General features: G+C 44.0%; 1 protein-coding gene across 1 annotated transcript in view; it reads left to right on the top strand.

Annotated features, from left to right (window-relative positions):
• The window catches only part of SYN3 (synapsin III), a 194494-nt gene that overhangs the window by 138947 nt on the left and 32744 nt on the right, over positions 1 to 22803 (top strand). Inside the window, exon 6 of the mRNA XM_013947489.2 lies at positions 12068 to 12130. Coding sequence (XP_013802943.1) covers positions 12068 to 12130 — 63 coding nt within the window. The remainder of the gene's footprint in view (positions 1 to 12067; positions 12131 to 22803) is intronic.

The raw sequence follows: 22803 nt of genomic DNA, 5'->3' as shown, positions 1-22803 counted from the left end.
CAGGGCTTGCATATCATGCCTCATAAACTCCCTACATGAGGGAGTTTAGGAAGAAAGGATAGGAAGTGTTCCATGAGCATGGCTTCATGGCAAGCAGAGATACCCAATCAGGTGGCTTCACCCCATTAACTTCTTGCAGATGGAAACCAAGGTGCAAAAATACTCAAGCAGCCAGATCCATGTATGCTAAACCCTCTCTCCCTCCCTAGAAAAGTCTGGGAACAGAAACACCTGAGCTGTCCCTGCATAAATCATTCCAGAGCAAGTTTACCATGTTCATGCAACTGCGCATTTCCCAGCTCCAAACTGGTGAGCCTGGATCATGATGTGCTTCATGAGCCTATCGGCCCAGTTCTCCATTGCTCTGGGGATCTCCACACAGTGCCACACAGTGTGGGGTAGATATGCCAGCTCCGATCCCACTGAGGTTACTGAAAAATTCACTGGGTAGAACGGGTCAGAGCAACATTCATGCTTTTGGGAACCCCTCCTGTCAAGTACTATTACAAACACTGTGTGATTCAAGATCAGTTTAAAATAACTTCACTTAGAGCACTCCATAGAAATTCCCTGCCAGTCACCCTCCTCACGTGCTTTTTGTTCTGAGAATCAGCAGGCCTCAAAGAGCAGTCTCAGAAGAGGCCACATCTGTACAGAATTTGCTTTCATCCCCACAAGGGTTCCCAAACAATGCCAGTGCCAGCTGGAGGTTTGCTGAATGGTATGAGAACCAAAGGCTTTCTTTGCTTTCTGTTCATCCATTAAAACCTTGTGAGTCAAAATTAAGAGGACAGGAGTGGGAGCTTTTGGAGGCTGTGGTTTCTCACAAATGCCTAAAGCTAAGTACTAATGAGAAAGTTTAAAAAAAAGTCTGTAACCCATCACCACAGCAATGCCACAATTAGAGACAAATCCAGTGTGCGCTGCTTTACATTTATGATGCAGACAAACTAATTTAGCTAATGAGTGCTGTCTAAAAAATGCATATAAAATAGTACCCTGTCGTCAAGGTCCAGTATCAGAGATGTCTCCCTACTGAAGCCCAAAAACACACACACGTAGCCCAGACACCTGCTACTCTCTGAGCATGGGGTTAGCTGAGCCACCTCTGCATGGGAAGTTTTGAACATTTTCTTCATTGTCCCACCCACAACTGATGGGTGAAAACCCATCACTCGAGAAGTCCACAAGGATGAATTTATACAAAACTCTTTTTAATTCCAGAATATAAGAAACAAACCCAAGAAAAAGTGAAAAGCCCAACTGGCTTCTCCCCTCTGAGAATAAATTTTATCTGATAGGTTCTGAGCAGTCCTAAACATGCTGAGGTATGATTTAGCTTCTTTGAGAGTGCAAAGATATTTTCCCGTTTAAAAGGAGCTCTTTCCCATTCCCTTGCAATTTGGTCTGTACATTTTGACAACAAATATTTGTGCAGCACAGAAGGTCAGCGGAGAAGCTCAGCTGCTGTATTTCTGAGGTGCTGAAATTATCACCATAAGAAATGAAGCAAGGACTACATGCCATTGCTGTAAAAAAAAAACCTTCAGCAATCAGTTTTCAAAAATATTGTAATGGCACAGAGTCAGATGGGAAGAAAAGAGGTAGAAATGTCAAGAGGAAACAAGTACACCTCTTTCTGGACTAGTTTGGGATTTTGCTTATAAGTAAACACAGTGTTCATGCAGCGATGGAATGACAGCACGTTCAGTGGTAACAGATAGAGTAGGTACGTTGTGTCTATGCTCATGTTACCTTATCTCCTATGCATGACACTATTTCACCCACACTTCCAGGCCTGAGCTCCCACAGCTGGCCCAATGCCCTTCATTCAGGCCTGTACTCATTTACCTCCGTGCTGATTTCTACCCACATTCCAAAATCCTACCCCTATCCCATGACAGCCTAAGTAATGTGCCTGGGAAAGAAACAAATACCTTCCTGTACTGGGTGTGGATCAGCTCACTCACATTTGTCTCATTTATCCCAGAGAAGCGGAGATATTGCCTCACAGATGAAATCAGCTCAGGTCTCCACCTCTTCTTCCAGTAAAGGGCGAACCCTTTCTCTCTAGACAAAACAGATGGAGTGGGCTTATGGAGACCACAGCATCCTTTGCTGCTTTGGGCTTGCCCAACCTAAAGAAGAGGGTCTATGTGTTACTGTGAATGGAATTTTTCTGCTGTCTGCTGCTTGCCATTCCTGGATGCTGCAGCCTGTGATACTTCAATGTGTGTGCTCAGCAGCGGAAAGAATGCCGCTGACCGAGGTGGTGGTTATGAGATGAAAAAGGCTGATCCACACAGTGGTTTCTTCTGTTTCCTCTGTGTGTGCTCACTTGAGAAGCCCCTTTCTTGTTACAGCTGGAGAAGAAGTAAACAGAAGCCAATTCCAGCTGAAAATAACTCTGCATATGTCCTCTGTGGAGCCCGCTTGATTCCCCTACCATTTTGGGCTCTGAATGGCAAACTTGGTTCTCTCTAAGCAGCCAAAGCAGGTTGGAGCCAAAGTTTGCATATGGGATAATCTTGCAGGAAACCCATAGAATACATTTCTTCCACTTCACTTGAAGTTCTAATTGCTTCAGCAAACAGCTGGAACAAGATTATATCTTATCTCATGGAATAAGCCACAAGAGGGAGACAAATACCCCTATGGTGCCAATGTGGGCTTCTCGTGCCCTTAAGGCCTGGGTAGGAAAAGGTTTTCCTATCATCTTGAGAGGTTTCAAGGTTTCTGATTATTTCCTTATCTCAAGCCAATGTCTCCAAAAAAAAAAAAAAACCTCTTAAATGAAACACCAAGAAATAAAAGGCACATCAGAATTACTTCCCTTTTACAGTTTTCAAGTATTTCATTTCCCTTTGCATTAAAAAAATAATTAGTGCTCATTCACAAAATCATTGAAAAATGAAACTTTCTGCTTTGGAAACATGAAATTTTCAATTTGGAATCCTCTTTTTTTTTCCTCAAGCAACTGCTGAATTTGGAGAGAAGGTGAAATAGATTCCTTCCTACAATTTTTGGCTCAACTAAATAGGATTTTCCTACCAAAAACATGTAATTTGAAAGTTCCTAAGAAATCTCAAGAGACACAGAGATAATTCAGTCATAGGATACAATGTCTGCCTTTTATGTCCTCAGTGTCGCTGACATAAGGCAAAATTAGTCAAAATAAACATACAAGATTATTATCTGGAGAAAGAAACTTGAAACTGTAAAGCAAAAGAATGAGAGCATAGAAAGAATAAAGTTCTTACTTGACCCCACCTGCAATAGGTGCCTACAAAACATCCCACAACTTCAGCATTCAGAACAGCTTCTTCCAGCGTTCAACTCCATGTGCAGTCAATGGAGGAGGTAGACTCTATTGGACTTTGGCTTTTATGGGACTTATATGGGACAAGGCCTTTGGAGACCCTTTTCTCACTGCATTTATGGCTTAGATAGCTGAAATGACCACAAAAAGTAGGGGATGTGTATCCCACTGCCAGGCCACATAAGTGAGGTATTAGGATTCCTGCATGAGGGCTCAAAGAGCTTAAAATAATATCTGGCTGTAAAATAGGACAAACTGGGCCCATAGCGTAAACATTTCTCATGTGAGGTAATACCTGACTTTCCAAGTCAGTGGATAAAAGAAATAGAGTGCAAATGTCTGTGTCTGTATGTGAAAAACGTAGTCACTATGAATTCAGTATGAAAAAAAAAGTAGTCAGCAGAAATTATCAGATGAGAATGTTATAACGTATAGTAGCCTTAACCTATTGTGCATGTGATAGACCATCCATCTGCACAATCAAAAAAACCCACTAATATGAAAGCGAACATAAAAGATAGGGCATAATGTGAGAGAAAAGCTACTCTGCTGCTCAACCCTGTGAGACAAACTGTGGCTACATTTACAGTAGCAACCCATACAGTGCCAGGCCCATTCTCTGGCAACTCTGTCATGGTCTGGCCACATCTATACTGTTCAACTCTCTTAACGTCTAAAATATCTTACTGGGTATGGCTCCAGGCTCATGCTATTTTCCATGTTGTGCTTGCAAATTGTTTAGGAGAATGCTAGTTGGCTTGAGTCAGAATATGCTAGAGACCAGTCTAACAGTTTAACAGTATAGACAACTCAGGGCCATTGACCTTGCAATGGCATTGCTTAATTTACTAGTACAGATATAGGCTGAGATGCCAGCTGCAAGGTGACACTTTCCATGTTCCTTATTCTTCTTTATGTCCAAAGTCGCTTATACTCTGGAGCATTAATCAAGATTACTGGCTGTGCTGGTCCCATGGACTTTTAAAAGTTATAAAAATAAAACAGGAATTTTTCAGAAAAGTCAAACTGTGACTGCCTGGTTCTCTGTGCTGCTATTTCTATGGCTCTGAGTGATGAAGAATGGTAAGAAGTAAGGAGGCAGCGATCCATTGCTCAACAGCTTCCAGGAGCCCAGGGGGTATTTCAGATGTTCCAGTGGACCATAGTACCTGTACTCTTTGCAAGGCAGCATCCATGGCTCATTGCTTGTGGCTCTCTTCCTGCCAATGTCTGAGAGATGACAATGTCAGCCAAGGGCACGCAGGGTCATTGCTGCATTTACAACAGCATGAGAATTACACTAAAACATCAGAGCCTTTTCTTCATCAGGCAGAGTATTGCTTGCTGGATGGACTAATAAGCCCAGGGCCCACTTCTTATTTCACACTGGTATAACTGCATCACTCTAAAATGAGCTACGGAAGGTTGTGAAATTATGACCAAGCCCTTAGAGAAGTATGATGTTCCTGAACATTTCCATCAAGGTATGCGGCTGCACTTTGTGTAAAAGCTGGGGTGTTCCCACTACTGAACAATATTCACTTTGCTCTTTGGAGGCAGGAAAGCATCTGCAGTTGATCGCAAGGTGAGGTAAGAGACTACCGTTAACAGGTGAATGATCAGCTTCAGCAAGGCTTAATTATTCCTGTGGTGCCTGTTGCTGATGGTTGTTTTCCACTGTTAAGTTCAGGGAAGTTTTGTTCTTTCCAAAGAAACCCCATATTGCTAATTTTGAAATCAGTGAGCACTCAGGGTTTGTCCCAAAAAAGGGACAGTCAAGCCTTCTGAGTGAAGAAAGATCTCTCTGTCAGCCAGTATCTCATGAACTCTAGGAGTTCTGGGAAGAGAGATGGCTTTGAAAACTCCAGAATAACTGGAGTTTTTCTTCCCCTGTTTCCTTCCTGTATCTTCTGCCACAGCTGAGGCACTCCAGTTTACCCAAAGGTATCCATTAAAAGAGAATCCCAGAGAATTTCCCACCCTGTCAACCACTGGTGTTCACCATCTCTTCTGCTGCAGTATGTTTATGTTCAGAAAGGAATGGTTTATTTTGAGAAAAATGTGGCAAAAAGATACTCAGTTCAGGTCAGGGATGGGGATGTGGGGAAGAGAAAACTCTGCTTTTCCTCTTTTCTTCCTATTGCATCCAGAAAAAAAGTATTCAAACAGGTCTTCAACATCAAGAGTGTGAGGAGACATTCACACTCCTAGTAAATGAGGAAATACAGGAGGCTTCCTTAAAGGCAACTACACTTGCAAAATGCATTCCTGGGTCAGCAAACACCACACATTAAGAAATTAAACCTCTCTGTGTAGTCATAACACCCTTTGAAAGACTTGCCTGTATTTCAAGAGGTGTCAATAGGGATTTTCTGGCCAGAACTGCTAGATGTGGGCATTCACACACAAACACACACATACACATGTGTGTACATATATATATATATATATACACACATATATACATGCATGCACACACATATGTAAATATGCTGGGGGGAATATATATAGGCCTAAACCCCACTGACAATAGTATTTCTTTTGCTGAGCATCTGCTTGTCTGGATTTGTTCATGTAATTCTTACACTTGAAACTCCAAGGGAATGAGAAGAACATAAAATACTCACACTCTTATCCTCCAAATGCTGAGGGAGACCACTGGGAACCCGAAAGCATCCTGTCTCAACACTAATAGAGAAGTTAAAGTAACATTAGAGGTGAAATTAATGACAAAAAGTTCCACTTCATGCTTAACCCTTTACACCCACTTCAATGGCCTATTCTAACCACAGCAAGTGTTAAGAGCCCTGGAACACTGGTTTGTGGTTTGCTTATTCGAGGATTTGGGGACTAAGCCATGTTGCTGCTGGGTTTTCTGGTTTTGTGTCATCTTTTTTAACAGCAATGATAGGATTAAAAGATAATTTTTTACCACCCTGAAGGATCTTCTTGCCCTAAGCCATTGCTGACTTCAATTAGTATCACAAATTCATTATTGCTGTATCTCAATCTGATATCCTCTAATTACCCAATATGTTCATTGTGATCAGAAGCTAGAGGTCTCAGCTCCACTGCTAAGTGGAATAAGTAAATGTCCCTCCATCTGAAGCATCTTAAATCTAACCTTTTGCTTCACACTCATTCCTGGTCCTCCCATAGCTCTCACAAATGCCCAGACCAGCAACTCTGAGGTCTCCTTCATATTATTGAATATTGTTTCTCTCCCACAACCTTGTAATCCACAGCCTCATTCTTGCCCATTCCTTATGCCACCTCTAAAATCTTCTTGCGCTCACTTGCGAAAACTCTGGCCTCTGGCCTCACAGGACTTTGTATAAAGTGTGTTAGTCTATTTCCATTTGGTTTTACAAGCCTCCCCTACAGATTACCCAAAAACTGCAGTCAAAATCATCCATCTTGCCCACAGCACTGATCTCATCACCCAAGCTCAATAAAGCTTGTCCCATCTGAATTTGAGATGCTGTCTCCTCTTTTGTAAGAAGGTGCACTGTTTTACTCTGGCTGGCATCCCATCTATCAACCACCATACTGTTTCACGTCCTGTGTTATACAATGCTGTCTTGATCTAGCTGTTATCGAACTCCTCCTGTCAGAAATTTGTCAGCACTTTTCTCATGATAACCCCTATCTCCTCCTTCTTCTGGAGACCCTTGAGGATACCTACTCTTTCTTAGGATTTACTTCAGCTGGCTTGGAAGCATAGGCCCTCTTTCCCCCATCTAATGAATTTTTCTTCATTGTTCTATAATTATAATGCAGTAATGAAAACACACGTGTGTATTTTAAAGGAATCCAGCATGTGTCTGTAAAAGAGCGCAGATGTTAATGCTGGCAACTTTTATTATTCAATATATTCTCCCATCATTGCTTGCTTCTCACACTATTTCTAATCTGATAAACACAAGAGAGGAAGAACTTGTCTTTCATTGGGACTGGTCACCACGAACATCCATATGGCTGTAGTATTAATTCAAGTCAGCCATTCTGCATGGAGTTGGTGATTACATCAGCTCATTAATGAATAGGTGAATAATAGGGAACAATACTGCTTCTCTTCCACATTTCACTATACAGCCCTGACTTTCCCATGTCTGGCAAGCCAGCACGCAATCCGTGTTGAACTTTAGCTCAGATTTTCAAAAAGATTGCTCCATAAGCATAATGACGTTTTACCATGACATAATGACTTTCCTCTAGGTTTGAATTTGCTTGTTTGCTTTTACAGGAAATCATATATATATTCATTGCTCCTCCAAGTTAATTGACACCAGGCAAGTGCCACATACATTACTTTCAACACATATCAGGATCATTTAGCTTTCAAGTGCATTAACAACATTCCAATAATCCATTAGGTATCCACCCAGAATGGACTTTGTCATCATGCAAGTAAAGACAGCAAAATGAATAGAAAGGTCAATTTGAGAATACAAAAGCTTTAAAAGTTCACAGTATTACTTCTGGGGGCAGGGTGAAGTAAAAATTTTACAGTACCTTCTGCAATGGGGCTTCAGTCGTGACTGAAGACACTAGACACTATAGTTATACAATACTAGTGCCAAGAGACTAGAGTTTTAACATTTTCATTTCCCATCTCCCTAAAACTTTCCTAATATCATTCATGATCTCACTGAGCCCTGGACTACACATTTCAGTATTTATTGGAAAGGGTCTGCAGGAGAAAGAGGAACACTGGGAACTGAAAATGCATCCCATAAGATGGATAATGTGAACTAATATACAAAACTAAGCATGGGAGAAGGAAACCAAGAGAGGCATTCTGCATTGCTTATAGACTACAAGACTATACAAAATCACAGACAGAACACCAGCATCTCCCTTGAGGGCTGCAGGAGAACAAAAAAAGGAAAATATAATGAGATAAACCAGCTTTTGTCTAAGATAACTCTACGCAAATTCATTTGTATTTAACTCTGCTCTCCACCAGCAATAAATACAGAAAATATTCATATATTTACAAGAAGTATTCAAGACTGCTTTATTTGTTGGAAAGGAGAGGCAGAGAGTAAGGTAAAGTGTCATAGTTTACAGCCACGTGTTTTCAAACAGAGACTAATATATGCATACCAGCACTCACTTTTACACCTCAGTGCCAAAATACTGATTAACTGCAAAGTTATCTTTGCAGTGACACTACAAACAGAGCATAGCCCTTAAAATTAGGGGCTAAAATGACATGCTTTGGACCCCAATGTCATAAGTGGGAAATATGTCATGACTCTCCCCTCACTGCTACCAAAGATGGTTTTGTTGAGACTCTAATTCAGGATTCAAACTCCTGCTTGATTCTAAACAGGAGAATTCATGTGCCAAGGCTTAGACACATATGTAAACCTTGCCATCTCATCTTGCTTTCATGTGAGAACATCTTGGAATTTTATAAGATCTTAATTCAAAGGGTTGAGCTGTGCATATGAACTAACATTCTGTGTCTGATCACTGAGCTAGCTGTAGTGTCACAGTTCCATTCCAAAACCCACTGGGCATCATCTGCACTAGTCTTGCCAACAATTTATGCAGATTTTAAAACCATCAAAGTGTTTTTCCCCATTTCTCTGAGAGTGCCTTTGCAAAACATAAACAAACACATAGAAAGACACAGACTTATTTCTTTGCATGATTTCACTACAGACATGCTTTTCTTTTTAAGCTTTAGTGTTATTCTTTGATTGTAAGAGTCTTCTTTCCCAGGAAATCTATGACTAAGCCTGTGTAAATACTCAGCTCGAGGGTCTGCTCTTGCGGCTATTGTGGCTGTTTCCAGAATTTCTCAGTGGGTATGTGTGTGAATTGCCTCATAGTCATATGTATAATATAGCCTCCCTCCCTTCAGCATCCTCATCCATCAGTGTGCTTCCAAGTATGCTGGCTAGCCACCTTATTAGCAACAGAAATAGGACTCAGGTCCCGATGAGAATCTAGTGGAAACAGGCAATAGCTCCATCGACTGCTCTGGAGTTCAGCCCGCTTACACCACATCAGCAACTGCCTCCTAACTCCCATTTTGGGTGGTTATGGACTGGTTGCTTTGGTGGGCCTGTCCTTGTGGACTACTGAGAATTTTCAATTCCACTTAACTTCAGTGTACACTAAGGACACTCCGTTATCACTAAATAAACCCATTATAAAAAGTATATTTGCTGCTCTCTCTTGTTGATTCCTGTGTAAGACAGGTTCATATATGTGTAAATTAATCCAGCGTGGGGTTCAGAGGGTGACAGATTGCAGGCAGACAATGTGCCAGCATTTCTCGCAAGCTGCAGCTTTCCCAGCGAGGCTGCCACATGTCCAGAGTCTGGCTCTGTGTCTCATCCCAAGCCCTGTGCACTACGGCCAGCCCAAACAGCTTGTGACTCCAGCATGCTCAGGCTCACAGCTACACAATACAAGGCAAAGCCTTACCAAGAAAGCTGAGCTAGCGTTTCCCCGAACCAAAGAGAAGGGGAGAGGTTTTAGCAGAACTTTGTCATTGCCTGTGGTTCCTATCAGGCCAGCAGTAAACTTGGGTTGTTTATTGGATCCCAAACTTTCTTTGCATGTACACAGGAAAACAGATGCTTCCCATTCCCAGGCCCCACGTCCGAGCCAGGCTCCCTCAGCAAAACCCCCATGTAGGGCACACAGACGGGACAACAGAGAGATTGCTTCCTGTCTCAGGCTGCTCTGAGCTGGTGATATAGCCCTATCTATGCAGCACACTTCTCTGGCCCCCTTCCCAGGGTATCAGAACGCCTCACAACATGCAGCTTGCTTTTCCTGTGTGGTAGGGAACAGCTGGCCTCCTTCATTCACAAACAGGGAGCAGAGGCTCAGTTTAGCGAGTACTTTGGCTCAAACAATGTGCATGGGGCATGGATGACAGAGCCGGGAAGCGAGCCAGGTCTCCCAGATCCTAAGCAGGTGCTCTGACTCCTAGGTTACCTTTCATCTTTCAGCATTAAAGGCCTGGCGCAGTCCTTCCATAGCCCTATCTTCAGTCAGCCTCAGGTGCAGCCCTCCTTTTGACTCACTTAATGCCAGTAATAAATTAAGTCTCAAGCTCTTGCAATGAATTAGAGAGGTGAAGGGGAAACTGAGTACATACTCATGTGCCTGGACACATGCTTCTCTTAACTATTGAGCTTTAGGACAGCCACCTATCACAGTTTCTTGCCTCTTCCTCTGAAATAGTGGATGCTGGTCACTGCCCGCACCAGAACTGTGACATGTTGCAGCCAAGTGTGCCATTCTGTTGTCTGAAGAGGATCCTTTAGCTTTCTGCCAGAAGAAGGTCCTCACGAGTGACACCGGTTGTTTGAGAACATGATGCACTGTTTCCCTCTCCTCTGACATTTCTTTACATAAGCAGCTGAATAGCAAAACATTTCAGCGTTCATTACTGATTTTGTTATTTATAGCAATCTGCCACAGATGGAGACAGCAGCACGGTTCTATCTTTAGGGCATAGCGCCTGCCTGTCCATACAGACAATTGGTAATTAGCACAAGAACAATTTGTTTATCTATTCTCAAACTTAAACAAATAGGAGAGCCATTTATCTGTCAAAATTCAACTCCCTTCCATTGCCAGATCTCCAGGTTAACTGCTTAATGAATAGAGCTCATTGCTTCAGGCATTTAGGTAAAGACAAAAGTTCCTTGAAAAAAATTCTCTAAAGCAAATTAAGTATGCAATAAAATATTTAACTTGCTACATGCTGAAGAGAAAACATTTGGATCACTAGCAGCAGGAGTACAGGACAAGATGGAGATGATGGTGATGTCAAGTACAGATGCAGAAACAGACCAAATGGTATGGAGGGAAGGTGCAGTGTATACATCCTCCCACCAGCTAGCCCTGGTACTATGCTGTCCCATATAATATGTGCACTTCCTCCAAGTCCATGCAACTTCTCTCTCAGCTGATCTGTATGGGTAAATCCCTACATGAGCATGAAACTGGGGGATGAAAGGCAGCAGGGATACTTAAAGCTGCCCAAGTACCTGGTTGAATAAAATCTCGCACGTGTACTAAGATGTTCTTGCATGGCTCAGATGACAGGATCCTGCCCAATGTAAACACCACATAAGCCAGGAAGAAGAAGACATGACATCATTTTTTCTATTTCTGTAGCTGATCCCAACCCTTCTTTGTTCTCTTTTATTCCCTACACCCATCCTCAAAGTTAGAGGAGAGAGGGAGAGGCTTCATGGATAGTTGGACTTTTTGAGTTGTACCCAAGGATTGGCCCTTGTTCCCTCTCTCCTTCCCCCCCACCACTGCTGACAGGAGGGGAATAGGAGCTGGTGAGGGACTGATTACACTCACTTTAAAGACTAAAGCAGTCTATGTGGAAAAAAAAACACCCTCTTCTTTCTCACAATTGAAACGTTTTCAGCATTTGAAAGTTTTCACATATTCAAGCCTGTAGGTGCAGCTTTTTCACATACAAATAAGGCTTTTGAGGTTACTGCTGTCAGGCAGCATAAGCGGGTCAAATCTGAGGAATTTTGCCTGGCCTCCATTTCAGAATTACATGGAGCCCTGTGAAGAGCCATTTGCTCATTGTCCTACCACCTGGACTATCTTTATTTGACCTTAGAAGAGTTTTTTCTCTTCCCACCAGGGTCCAGGCAGGGGATAAAAGCTACTAAATAAAAATAACCCATTTTAAATACAATGGCTAGAAATAAATGCTAATGAGGAGTTCTTTCTTCTGTCTTTCAGCTCACAACCCCGAATTTCCCTGTAGTGGTCAAGCTGGGACATGCTCACGCTGGAATGGGGAAGGTAAGTAAAAGAAAAAATATGTATAGCTCAGGAAACAGATATATATATGGCATAGCGTCCCTGTGACTTGTATCTTGCATGTGGCCACCCAGTGAAGGGGCTCCCCACAGCCTATCCGGGTTGCACTGGCTGTTCCTGTGGGAGAAAAGGCCTTCCTCCGCTGTTGCTCACTCAAGACAGGCAGTGTATGGGGTTGGAGACAGTTTGGGATGCGGGAGAGGGTTTATGGATAGTGAGAGAAAAGCTGGCTGGGCTGAAGTCATTAGGCCTGTATTTTATATGGTTTATACTCTCCTGAAAGTGGTAATGTTGTTTATTCAAGCACCTGTAATGTGCAGCTAGTCTGCACCCCATAGCTCTCACAATGAGGAGTAGCAGCACTGGTCTTTTTGAGCACATTACAGTGACTTTATTCAATAAAATGGGAACTCTTCAGTTATTTTTTCACTCCTTGTGGGGAAGAACAAGACCTTACAAAGCAGAGCGGCTGGTTGCCTGCCAAGGGATCCTGAAAAACAATTCCCTGCCCAGAAGGACCTGTTTGTTTTTCCCAGGCTCCCTGGGATCTTTATTCCCCCAGTGAATTAGCAGCTCCTGTTTCTTGGGGTAGTTGGGCTCCCCTCAATGAGGCAACACCAGTACCTTCCTGCTGTATGTTAGCCTCCTCCTTTTTGCGTATACCTTTCATCAAACCATGCTCTGTCTGCCTAAAACATGATTTGTCCAGAAGCAGGAAAACCTGATGTATCATCTCTGAATCCAAATGGGTGGTACCTAAAGTTCATAAGAGATATATCTGTCACAGTGTTTCCCTAGAGCCGACAGGCCTTCTTCCCGCTGCCTCACACTCTCTTTGCCTGAAAATTTTATATGGGTATGCCAGACCTAAGCTTGGTACAGCTTGTTTGCTCAAGCTCTGGTAAAAGAAGTCCTTTCGGGCTTCCTGGATTGCACACAGAAGCTCTCATAATCTTTCTTGCAGGGGCTGTAATGTTCCCCTGTCTGGCTGGTAGCAGCCTGAGAGGAAGTGGGCTCAGATCCCTGGCAAGTGATGGAGTTGGCTTTCAGCATCAAAGAACAAGCATTTAAATAAGCAGGAAAACTATGTTAAAATGTTGGAACTCCGTATATTAAACAGGCGGAGGTGTCAGTGCATTACAGTACATGCAAACAGCCTCGTGCTGTCCACAACATGTCCTTGAGAATGATTTCATTAGCAAAATCAGACAAGCCAGTACAAGCCAGGAGGAAGACCTAATCTTACTCTCCCCCTGAGGAAAGGTTTCAAGCTCCCTGAGGCCCTGGGGGTTATCTTGGTCTAACTGTAATCTTGGATCTCTCTGACTGCTCTGCAATTTCACCTTAACATGGGGAGGGCTTCACGTTTCTCTCATGTGCACAAAGGCCCCTCAGGGGGCTATAGAAGTGGGGGCAGAATCAGAGGAAAATATCCCAGTTTAAACAGTATTTCCAGACAACACTTCTCTCAGCAGAATATTCAGCTGTCATTTTCTGTAGTAGACACCAGATCTTCTTCTACCTCCCTGTTTATTTCACCTTTTATTCTTGAATGAGGTTGATTTTTGCTGTCACAAGTTATACGGGAAGAGGGTTTCTTTCAACTCCAGGCACAATTGTATGCAATAGTACAAGGGGGTTATGTAGGAAGTTGTTCCAAATGAAGATAGGCTGACAGCCAGCATCCTAGAATAAAGAACTGGTCTGAAGACAAGTTTACTTTAGCCCATTATGAAATGAGGGACTACTAGCAAAGTCTGGATGTGGATTTGGGCGTAGAGTTTTAACACTGCTCTGTTCAGTAGATGGAGAAGGAAGGGTTGTTGACCTTATGGTTTTAGTTTGGGCCCTTCTCCAGCCACAAATAGCCTGAAGGAAAATTGAGACTGATTAAATTAGTCTTATTGAAGTCCCACTGCATTTCACCGCATAGAGCAAAAAAAGAAGAGAGAAAGTGAAAGTAAAAAAAGAACAAGTTGGTTGGTTTAAAAGACAAGTAACAAGAATTAATTTTATTTTATTTTTAAGACAATGGGGTTCAAGCCCAAAGTGGGCTAACAGAAAGAAACCACATAAAATGGCAAGATAAATACAGATAAGCAGAACTATGGACATACTGGAAAAGCAACAGCCATAGGTAATAATAAAAAAACTCTTTTTAAGTAATTCGGAAAAGGAAAGTTCCCAGAAAACACAATGGTGATTTTAACCATCCTAACACAAAAGCAATAATCAATGATGATAAGGAGATTGCAGACAGCTAAAGGATTTCTTTGCATTGGTCTTCAGAAGTGGCGATGATAGAAGGAAATAACAGGTCTTTAGCTGTAAAATATATGTAATATGGAAAGAGAGAGGTTTGCTTTTGGTTTGGATGAGCCTAAGAGAGCAAATGTTAACAAAGCACCTGCGTCGGGTCATATTTTGTACAAAAGCACTAAGTGAAGAAACAAAGGATAAAATAACCAACCTATTAGCCAAAGTACACGTGAGTGTTAAAAATAGTACTTACTGCAGCAAACGATGCCAAGACAGCAAGCCATGTACCTATACTTGTAATGGGTGCTTCAAAGGATGTGAGCATTCAGATTACAATCTCATTACCAGGAGAAATTGTCAAGGAAGTACTTACATTTTTCTTTTTATTAACGATAAAATCACATGTAATGGGAGGTACCAAGACTTAGAAGAATGAGCAAAGACAGGAAGTCCAGACACTGTTATTCTTTATTTGTACTGAGGTAGTGGCCAGGAGCCAGAAAATATCAGGACAAAGAAAAGGCCTCTTCCCCAAAAAGCTCCACCACTGACTCACAGGGATATTGTGTCATTTCACTACTCTTCTTCAGTTTCTCTGTGTTATAAACCAGCGGGATTATAACAATTACCTGATACTTACTGCTAATTCATGTTCATAAAGCTCTTGGTGCTATAAAAAGTGCTGAGCATTTATTATTTTATAATAATGCCTGGAAAGAGCATAAATATAATAGCCAGACTTTTATTTTCACATATCCTTCGTTTTCACATTTTCACAAAATTCACTCACCACATTTTTAAACAAAGGGGTGAATAGAGGTTCCTGAAACCAAAATAAAAAATAACTCTGTTAGAACTTGTAAGAAACAGGTTCTGTTGACTATCATTATCTTGTATGAGGAACAGTTAATATTCAAGGTCAGAACCAAAAGGGATGGCAGCATACCATTAGTGATAAAAATCCTCTTCTCAAGTGATACTTGCATGTAAGGTGTGGCTGAAGATGAAGAAAATAAATTTGCAATAAAAAGCATCTTTTGAAATTTCCATTAAGAAATCCAGAAGCAACAGCCTCTCTGTTGACTTGAACAAAGGCACCAAGAAAAGCCTTCATCCAGGGAGACAAAGGGGCCCCAGACAATCTACTCATCTACAGGTCAGCCATATGCCCCTCAGCCCTTCCTGTGACCGCCTTTATCCCCCTGCCAAAATTTGTAGTCACCCCATTTCTGGCAGGCGCTGAAAGCTCATCCAGTGAGCTTGTCCAATACAGTATCAATACAGACACATTAGCAGAAATATTACTTAGAAAAATGGTTTACAATGGAGTCAGGAGAGGAAGACCTTTCTCATGCTGTGTTTAAGTTTCCCAGGCTCATGGGGCAAGAGTATCCAAGAACTCTTCCAGGGAAGCTATGGATGGACACTGAGAGAAGACATCCTTCCCAGGATACAATCGAACTATTGTTTGCCCAGCACTTCGTAAGAAATGGAGGCATTTTTTAAGCATTGGGCAGTTTGAGCCTGTTGGAATCCTAGAACCCCAGACACAGCTGGGGGGTCTCTGTTGAGTAGAGTGGGCACTAGAGTTAGAAAGGAATAACACTTCTTCCTGACTTCAGACATCATAATGCCAGAGCCCTTTGCAAGGAATAAAGCTCTGAGTGTGTTAATATCTGCAATTTGTGTGCTAACATGACCCTAAAGTGCCCCAGGAACAGAGCCCAGCACTGCAAATTCACTCAAAGAGCCTCTTCACCTCTTCCTGATCAGATCATGGGAAGGAAATAACTGCCAAATCGCAGAGAGAAGAAAAACAGTTCCTATTCATGTGGCTCATATATATATATATTGCTACTCTTACTTTATTTTTAGACTTTTCTAATTAGGTCAGTTTAAGAGCCACCTTCTATCCATTCCTGCCCCATAATTATGAAAACACCTCCCCAGTACAAATCCTGGCTCAGATGAATTTATTACATTGTAGAAGAAAAACTTGTTGTTCATAATAATGTGGTCAGAGTTATTTTCTCTCTTACTGGATGGGAAAGACTTCTTTTTTTTTTTTTTTTTTTGTACAAATATAGTGCAAACTAAACAGAGCCACTATGTAATGTAAAAATACCACAAGCTTTTTATCAGGAAGGACAACTCGTCACCTTGTCTCTCTTGGGACTGGAAATAGAATGTTCTAAAAGTGAGAGCTTTGAAAATCCAGTGTGCTAAAGAGGAAAGGAAGGGAAAAGGGCTGCCTTGGTTTGTCAAGGAACAAATATTTTCTTTTACAGAGGAAAAATAATGATTTGACATACAACATTCACAATAAAGCAGCCCAATCACTGCATTCCCACTGACTCATAAGTGAGGAGGTACCACCCATCTTGAAAATAGCAGGAACGTCCCAGTTTCTTGCACATAAGTCTGTAACCTTTTCCTGGATGCAGAAAATTGTGACTGATCCAGGGTACTTAGGACCAAAGCTGCCAAGACATATGGCTGACCACAGTTCTTCATTAGAAAGTTAGTAGGGATTATAAGGCTTAATGCATTAAAGATGGTGAAATACTTGGAGAACTTCAGTTTGAGGTTAATAATAAAATGTAGACTCGGCTGTATCTTTATTATTTTGAGGTGAGTCAAAGTTAGGCCTAAACTGAATGTGTGTTGGTTGGATCTAGTATTTTCTGAGAAGGGGAGTTTAATTGCAGGGTAGAAGAAAGGAGACATTCAGGAAACCCTCTGTGCAGAGCCATTTCTGGAGACTAGTTGTCCTAAAATGGCAAAGTCACTACAGAAAGGCTAAGAGCAGGTCAAGATGGATAAAAAAGCACAAGCTCTGTGTTGTCATGCAATTTGCTCTGCAGGAAAACACTCAGACAGTGCCTTTTTCACAAGCCTACCAAGACACAGTTAAACACCACAGAGCCAAGCCCTGCCCCAGCTCAGCCTTTTACACTTACCTTCTAACTGAACCTGCCTCTAATACCAATTTGGATACAGAAACTGCTTCTGCAAGCCATCCCTGAAGTAGTGTGGGTTTAAATTGTGAGGCAGAGTTAACTCTGGATGACACTCAGAGAGGTAAGAATAGGGTAGCCTTGGTGGACTACTATAATTATGCCAGTTTGGCTGACTGGCTATTTTTTCATGTGGCCACATAATTAATGAAAGCAAAAGGGGACAGTGAGGCAATATCTGTAGTGCTTAGGCTAAAGACGAGAGAGGAGTGCCATAGCCCTGGGATCCTGATCTCCATGAACTGCTGAGATGTACAAGACTACACAAGAAGGAGAGCAACAGGCAATAGATTTGGGAACTATGAGACAGAGGAAGCAGAAATTCTTGCAAGAAGCAGAAATTCACTGCAAGAACTTGTGCTCAAATAGATGTCAGGGTGGCTCATACTGTCCTGGATATATCCAAGGTGGGTTTTTAAGGACCCTGCAAATCCTGTCTTGCCTGAAGGCCTCCAAAGAAGGTCCACAGCTCCTCAGAAATGCAGCAGGGATGAGGCAGAAATGTTTATTGCAGTTTTCTCCCATGTTTGTGGCTGAGCAGCTAGAGCCCTGCACAGCCACAGGAAGGGCTCGTTCCTCTGCTCTTTGTCTTCCACTCTCTCCTGCGCTGCCCAGACAGGCCACTCTCCAGGCTAGGGCAGCAGGGTTAATGTCTTTTGGGAAAGAGAGGGACAGGAATGAGCACCAGCTGCAGGTCACATAGTATCAGCCCACAAAATGCCACTATCAGGCAAAAAGGACAGTCACATCTGTGTGAGTATGTCCCCAAAGATCCCTCCAAACTCCCCTCCCCACTGCAGCAACAGGGAGCATGCTGGGGAACTAGACTGTACCGGGGTTAGAGAAGAAAGCCAGAATGGAAGTCAGGACTATCCCAGGGAGCTTTCTTACTCAGAAAAGGCATTTGTCAACACACTGGACCAAACTCTTCACAACAGGTCACTAAAATTCTATAGCAAACAGCAGCTGATGGCTCTAGAATGAGTCTATTGCTGATCAAACAGCCAGCACAGCTAAGCAAACAGGTGCATAGGGCAAGGGCTGTGTTTGCACTCACTGTTTGCACTCCTCTATGCAGCTAATGGGATACTGTATTCATTCTAAGAAGGGTGCAAAAAAAGGGGGGGGGGAGAGGAGAAAGAGAGAAAAATGGCTTCCTGTTGATTTTTCCAACTTTTCTCACTTGTTACACTTTCTCATTTTGGCCAGCCTGCCATTTTAGGAGACAGATTTATCCCTCATTAGGTAAATTGGTAACTGTTTGCTCTAGAACGATTGTTAATGATCCTGTCTTAAATAATGCCTTCTGGCGTCACACCGCATCCACCCTGGCTTTGGTTATCACTAGGTTTTTTTCTCCTGTTAGGAGAATGGATATTTTATTGACGTGTAAAAGGGTTACAAGGCAGGAGGAAATGAATTACAAAAAATGTAAAAGTAGAAAGCTAATAAAATGGTGGACTTGATAGATAAGACAGGAGAATAAATCTAATTTGACTGTAACTTGAGTGCTTCCTGTTTATGAAGTAATAACTGTATCCTGGACTAAACCAGCATTAACCCAGGACACAGTTGTTATTTTGTCAAATTTGGCCGGCTCCAACAATTAACAAAAGACAACTCAGATTTCAGTTTTGGTGGGGTGATTATTTTGATGCCTTGTGGGAAATAAGGGCCATGATCTCCTAAATGGGAAATTCAGTGAGGTGCTTTCTCTCTGAAAAGCCCACAAGAAGGGCTCCGGCATGGGTCAGGGAAGATGGCAGAGCTATTTCCAGAGGCCTGTGTACCAGGCCTCTGTGGGAGTAGTGTCCTTTGGTTTTCATTTCTTATTTCATGTTTCTTGTAAGACCCCACCTCTTTACCTATTTACCCAGTCAAAAGTCCCCAGGCCCATTGGAAAAAAACACCTTCATATGTTTCTACTCTCTCCCCATGCGGAAAGGAGGGAGGAAGAGGAAGAACAAATGGACTCTTCTTTTCCTTCACACCCCACATTTCTGAGGAAAAGCCTGGCTGGACAAGAAGAACATATAATTCCTCTCGAGTAAGAGCAACCTGGTCTAATTCCAGCCTGCAAAGGAAGCGGCATCCCTTCCTCTACCTCTGGGACAAATGTCCGTGAGAGGGAAATGCAAGTGCTTCAGCTGGGGCCCAGAGAAATCTGTTGCACAAGCGCAGCACTTTGTTTCGGATCCCACACATGTCCTTGTTCCAAGTAGGTCATTATATAATGGCTTTTGTCTTTTCCTATTGCCAAAGGGTCTGGGAGAACATGTCGTCATCCAGAGCGTCGCCTGCCCATCAAGTTCCTCCTGCAATCACCTCATCTGGGTGGGACTCTCTCGCTTGATGTCATTCAGCCCAGCGCCGCTCTTATCTGCGTGACAAAAACACCCAGCCTCGACATGGCTTGCGTTGCCCCCATCCCGAGAGGCTGCGAGCCCTCCCCAGGCTGGGGCGCCTCTAGCGAGGGGGTGCCCCCTTTCGTCCTCACCGCCACTGGCGCTTTCGTGCCCGCTTCGCCCTGCCACCAGCCCCAAGAAGCCGGGCAAGGCGCTCTGTCCTGCTCAGGCACAGAGGGAAGCAGCAAAGCCCTGAGCCAGGCTGCTCCTCCTGGGTGACGTACAGCGTGCGTCTTTTATATTTCCTCTTTGTTTTTGTTATTTCCTTTTTTTTTTTTTTTCCTTCTTGCACGGACAAATGTAGTCTACCTCGACTCTTTTTCTCAGCAGGCCCTGAACACTGAGACCACAACCCTCACAGGTCTTCTCCACCACAGCAGAAGGGAGGAGGCCTAGGGGTACGCTGCGTTCAGCAAAGGGAGAAGTTAAGACCTGGACTCCTTCTTCTTTTGGGGGGATCCTGCAGGGGGGATCCTGCAGGAGGTGTGCTGCTGTTGACGAGTTGTGTCGTCAGGTAAGGGAGTTACAGGAGAAGGTCAGTGGGCTGTGCAGCATCCGAGAAGATGAGCAAGAGATAGACAGGGTGTTCTCGGAGACTGTACAGGTCAACTGTACAGACTCGGAGACTGTACAGCTCCAGGAGTCCCAATCCCCCACAGCAGTGGAGTTGCCAGAGGGCTCTGTGCTATGTGAAAAGGTACATCATAACACCATAGAAGAAGGCTGGAAACTGGTCACTGCTCGTGGGAGGAGAAAGGCTCCTACTCCTCCTGAAGACCTGAAGCTGAAGAACAGGTTTAGTGCCCTCCAGGATGAGGAGGAGATGGGCATGGCTGCAAGGGAAGTACCTGGGACAACAGACCCTGTGCCCTGCCGGAACGCCCGGAAGAAGCGGCGGGTGATTGTTGTGGGGGACTCCCTGCTACAGGGGACGGAGGCATCTATCTGCCGACCTGACCTCATGTCTAGAGAGGTTTGTGGCCTGCCGGGGGCTCGTGTGAGAGATGTCATGCAAAGACTGCCTAGGCTCGTCCATTCTTCAGACTATTACCCACTGCTGCTCTTCCATGTGGGTGCTAATGACACCAAGGGCAAACTGGAGACCATCAAGCAGGATTTCAGAGCTCTGGGGATGGTGCTCAAGGGTCTGGGAGCCCAGGTCATCTTCTCCTCAATCCTGCCAGTGAGGGGGATGGATGAGAGGAGGAGGAGACGGACTTTCCAGGTTAACGACTGGCTGCGCCGCTGGTGTTGGCAACAGGGTTTTGGTTTCTACAACCATGGGACCCTGTTTGAAGATCGACAACTGATGGCGAGAGATGGGATCCACCTCACGAGGCGGGGCACGCGGGTCTTTGCCAACAGGTTGGCCAACCTGGTAAGGAGGGCTTTAAACTAGGAAAGATGGGGGAAGGGGAGAGTTATAGTGACAGGGTAGCTGGCAAAAGACAGCTCAAGTCGGGATGCCTCCAGCAGGTGAATGCACCCAGGGAAGTGCGCGTGGGATGTGGCTATGGAGGATCCTTTTTTACCCCTCCTGGGAAACCTGCATGCTCGATCACCTCCCTGAAATGCCTGTACACCAATGCATGCAGCTTGGGGAACAAACAGGAAGAACTAGAGATATGTGTGCGGTCGCAGGGCCATGATCTCATTGCCATTACAGAGACATGGTGGGATAGCTCGCATGACTGGAGTGCTGTCATGGATGGCTACGTGCTTTTTAGGAAAGACAGGCCAGGAAAGCGAGGTGGTGGAGTTGCTCTTTAGGTGAGAGAGCAACTGGAATGTATTGAGCTGTGCCTAGGGGTGGATGAAGAGCGAGTTGAGTGCTTATGGGTAAGGATCAAAGGGCAGGCTAGCATGGGTGACACTGTTGTGGGTGTTTACTACAGGCCACCTGATCAGGATGAGGAAGTCGATGAGGCCTTCTACAGACAGCTGGAAGTAGCCTCACGATCCCAGGCCCTGGTTCTCATGGGGGACTTCAACCACCCCGATATCTGCTGGAAAGACAACACAGCTAGGCACAAACAGTCCTGGAGGTTCCTGCAGAGCATTGGTGACAACTTCTTGACCCAGGTGGTGGAGGAGCCAACAAGGAGAGGTGTGCTGCTGGACCTCGTACTAACAAACAAAGAAGGACTGGTGGAAGATGTGAAGGTCGGGGGCAGCCTTGGCTGCAGTGACCACGAGATGGTGGAGTTCAGGATCCTGCGAGGAGGCAGCAGGGCACCAAGTAGGATCGCAACCCTGGACTTCAGGAGAGCAAACTTTGGCCTCTTCAGGGACCTACTTGGAGTGATCCCATGGGTGAGGGCCCTAGAAGGAAGGAGTGTTCAAGAGAGCTGGTTAATATTCAAACATCACTTCCTCCAGGCTCAAGAGCGGTGCATCCCTATGAGTAGGAAGTCAAGCAAAGGAGGTAGGAGACCTGCATGGATGAGCAAGGAGCTCCTGGCAAAACTCAACCAGAAGAAGGAAGTATACAGAAAGTGGAAAGGGGGACAGGCCACTTGGGAGGAATATAGGAACGTTGTCAAGAGTATGCAGGGATGCGACGAGGAAGGCTAAGGCCCGTCTGGAATTAAATCTGGCTAGAGATGTCAAGGACAGCAAGAAGGGCTTCTTCAAATACATCAGCAGCAAGAGGAAGACTAGGGAAAATGTGGGCCCTTTGCTGAACGGGGTGGGTGCCCTGGTGATGAAGGATACAGAGAAGGCAGAGTTACTGAATGCCTTCTTTGCTTCAGTCTTTACTGCTCAGGCCAGCCCTCAGGAACCCCAGACCCTGGAGACAAGAGAGAAAGTCTGCAGAAAGGAAGACTTTCCCTTGATGGAGGAGGATCGGGTTAGAGATCATTTAAGCAAACTCGACACCCACAAATCCATGGGCCCTGATGGGATGCACCCACGAGTGCTGAGGGAGCTGGCGGATGTCATTGCTAAGCCACTCTCCATCATCTTTGAAAGG

Source organism: Apteryx mantelli, chromosome 1 (genome assembly GCF_036417845.1).
Source record: "Apteryx mantelli isolate bAptMan1 chromosome 1, bAptMan1.hap1, whole genome shotgun sequence".
NCBI classification, from domain to species: domain Eukaryota; kingdom Metazoa; phylum Chordata; class Aves; order Apterygiformes; family Apterygidae; genus Apteryx; species Apteryx mantelli.
This window is presented reverse-complemented; position numbering and strand designations above follow the sequence as displayed.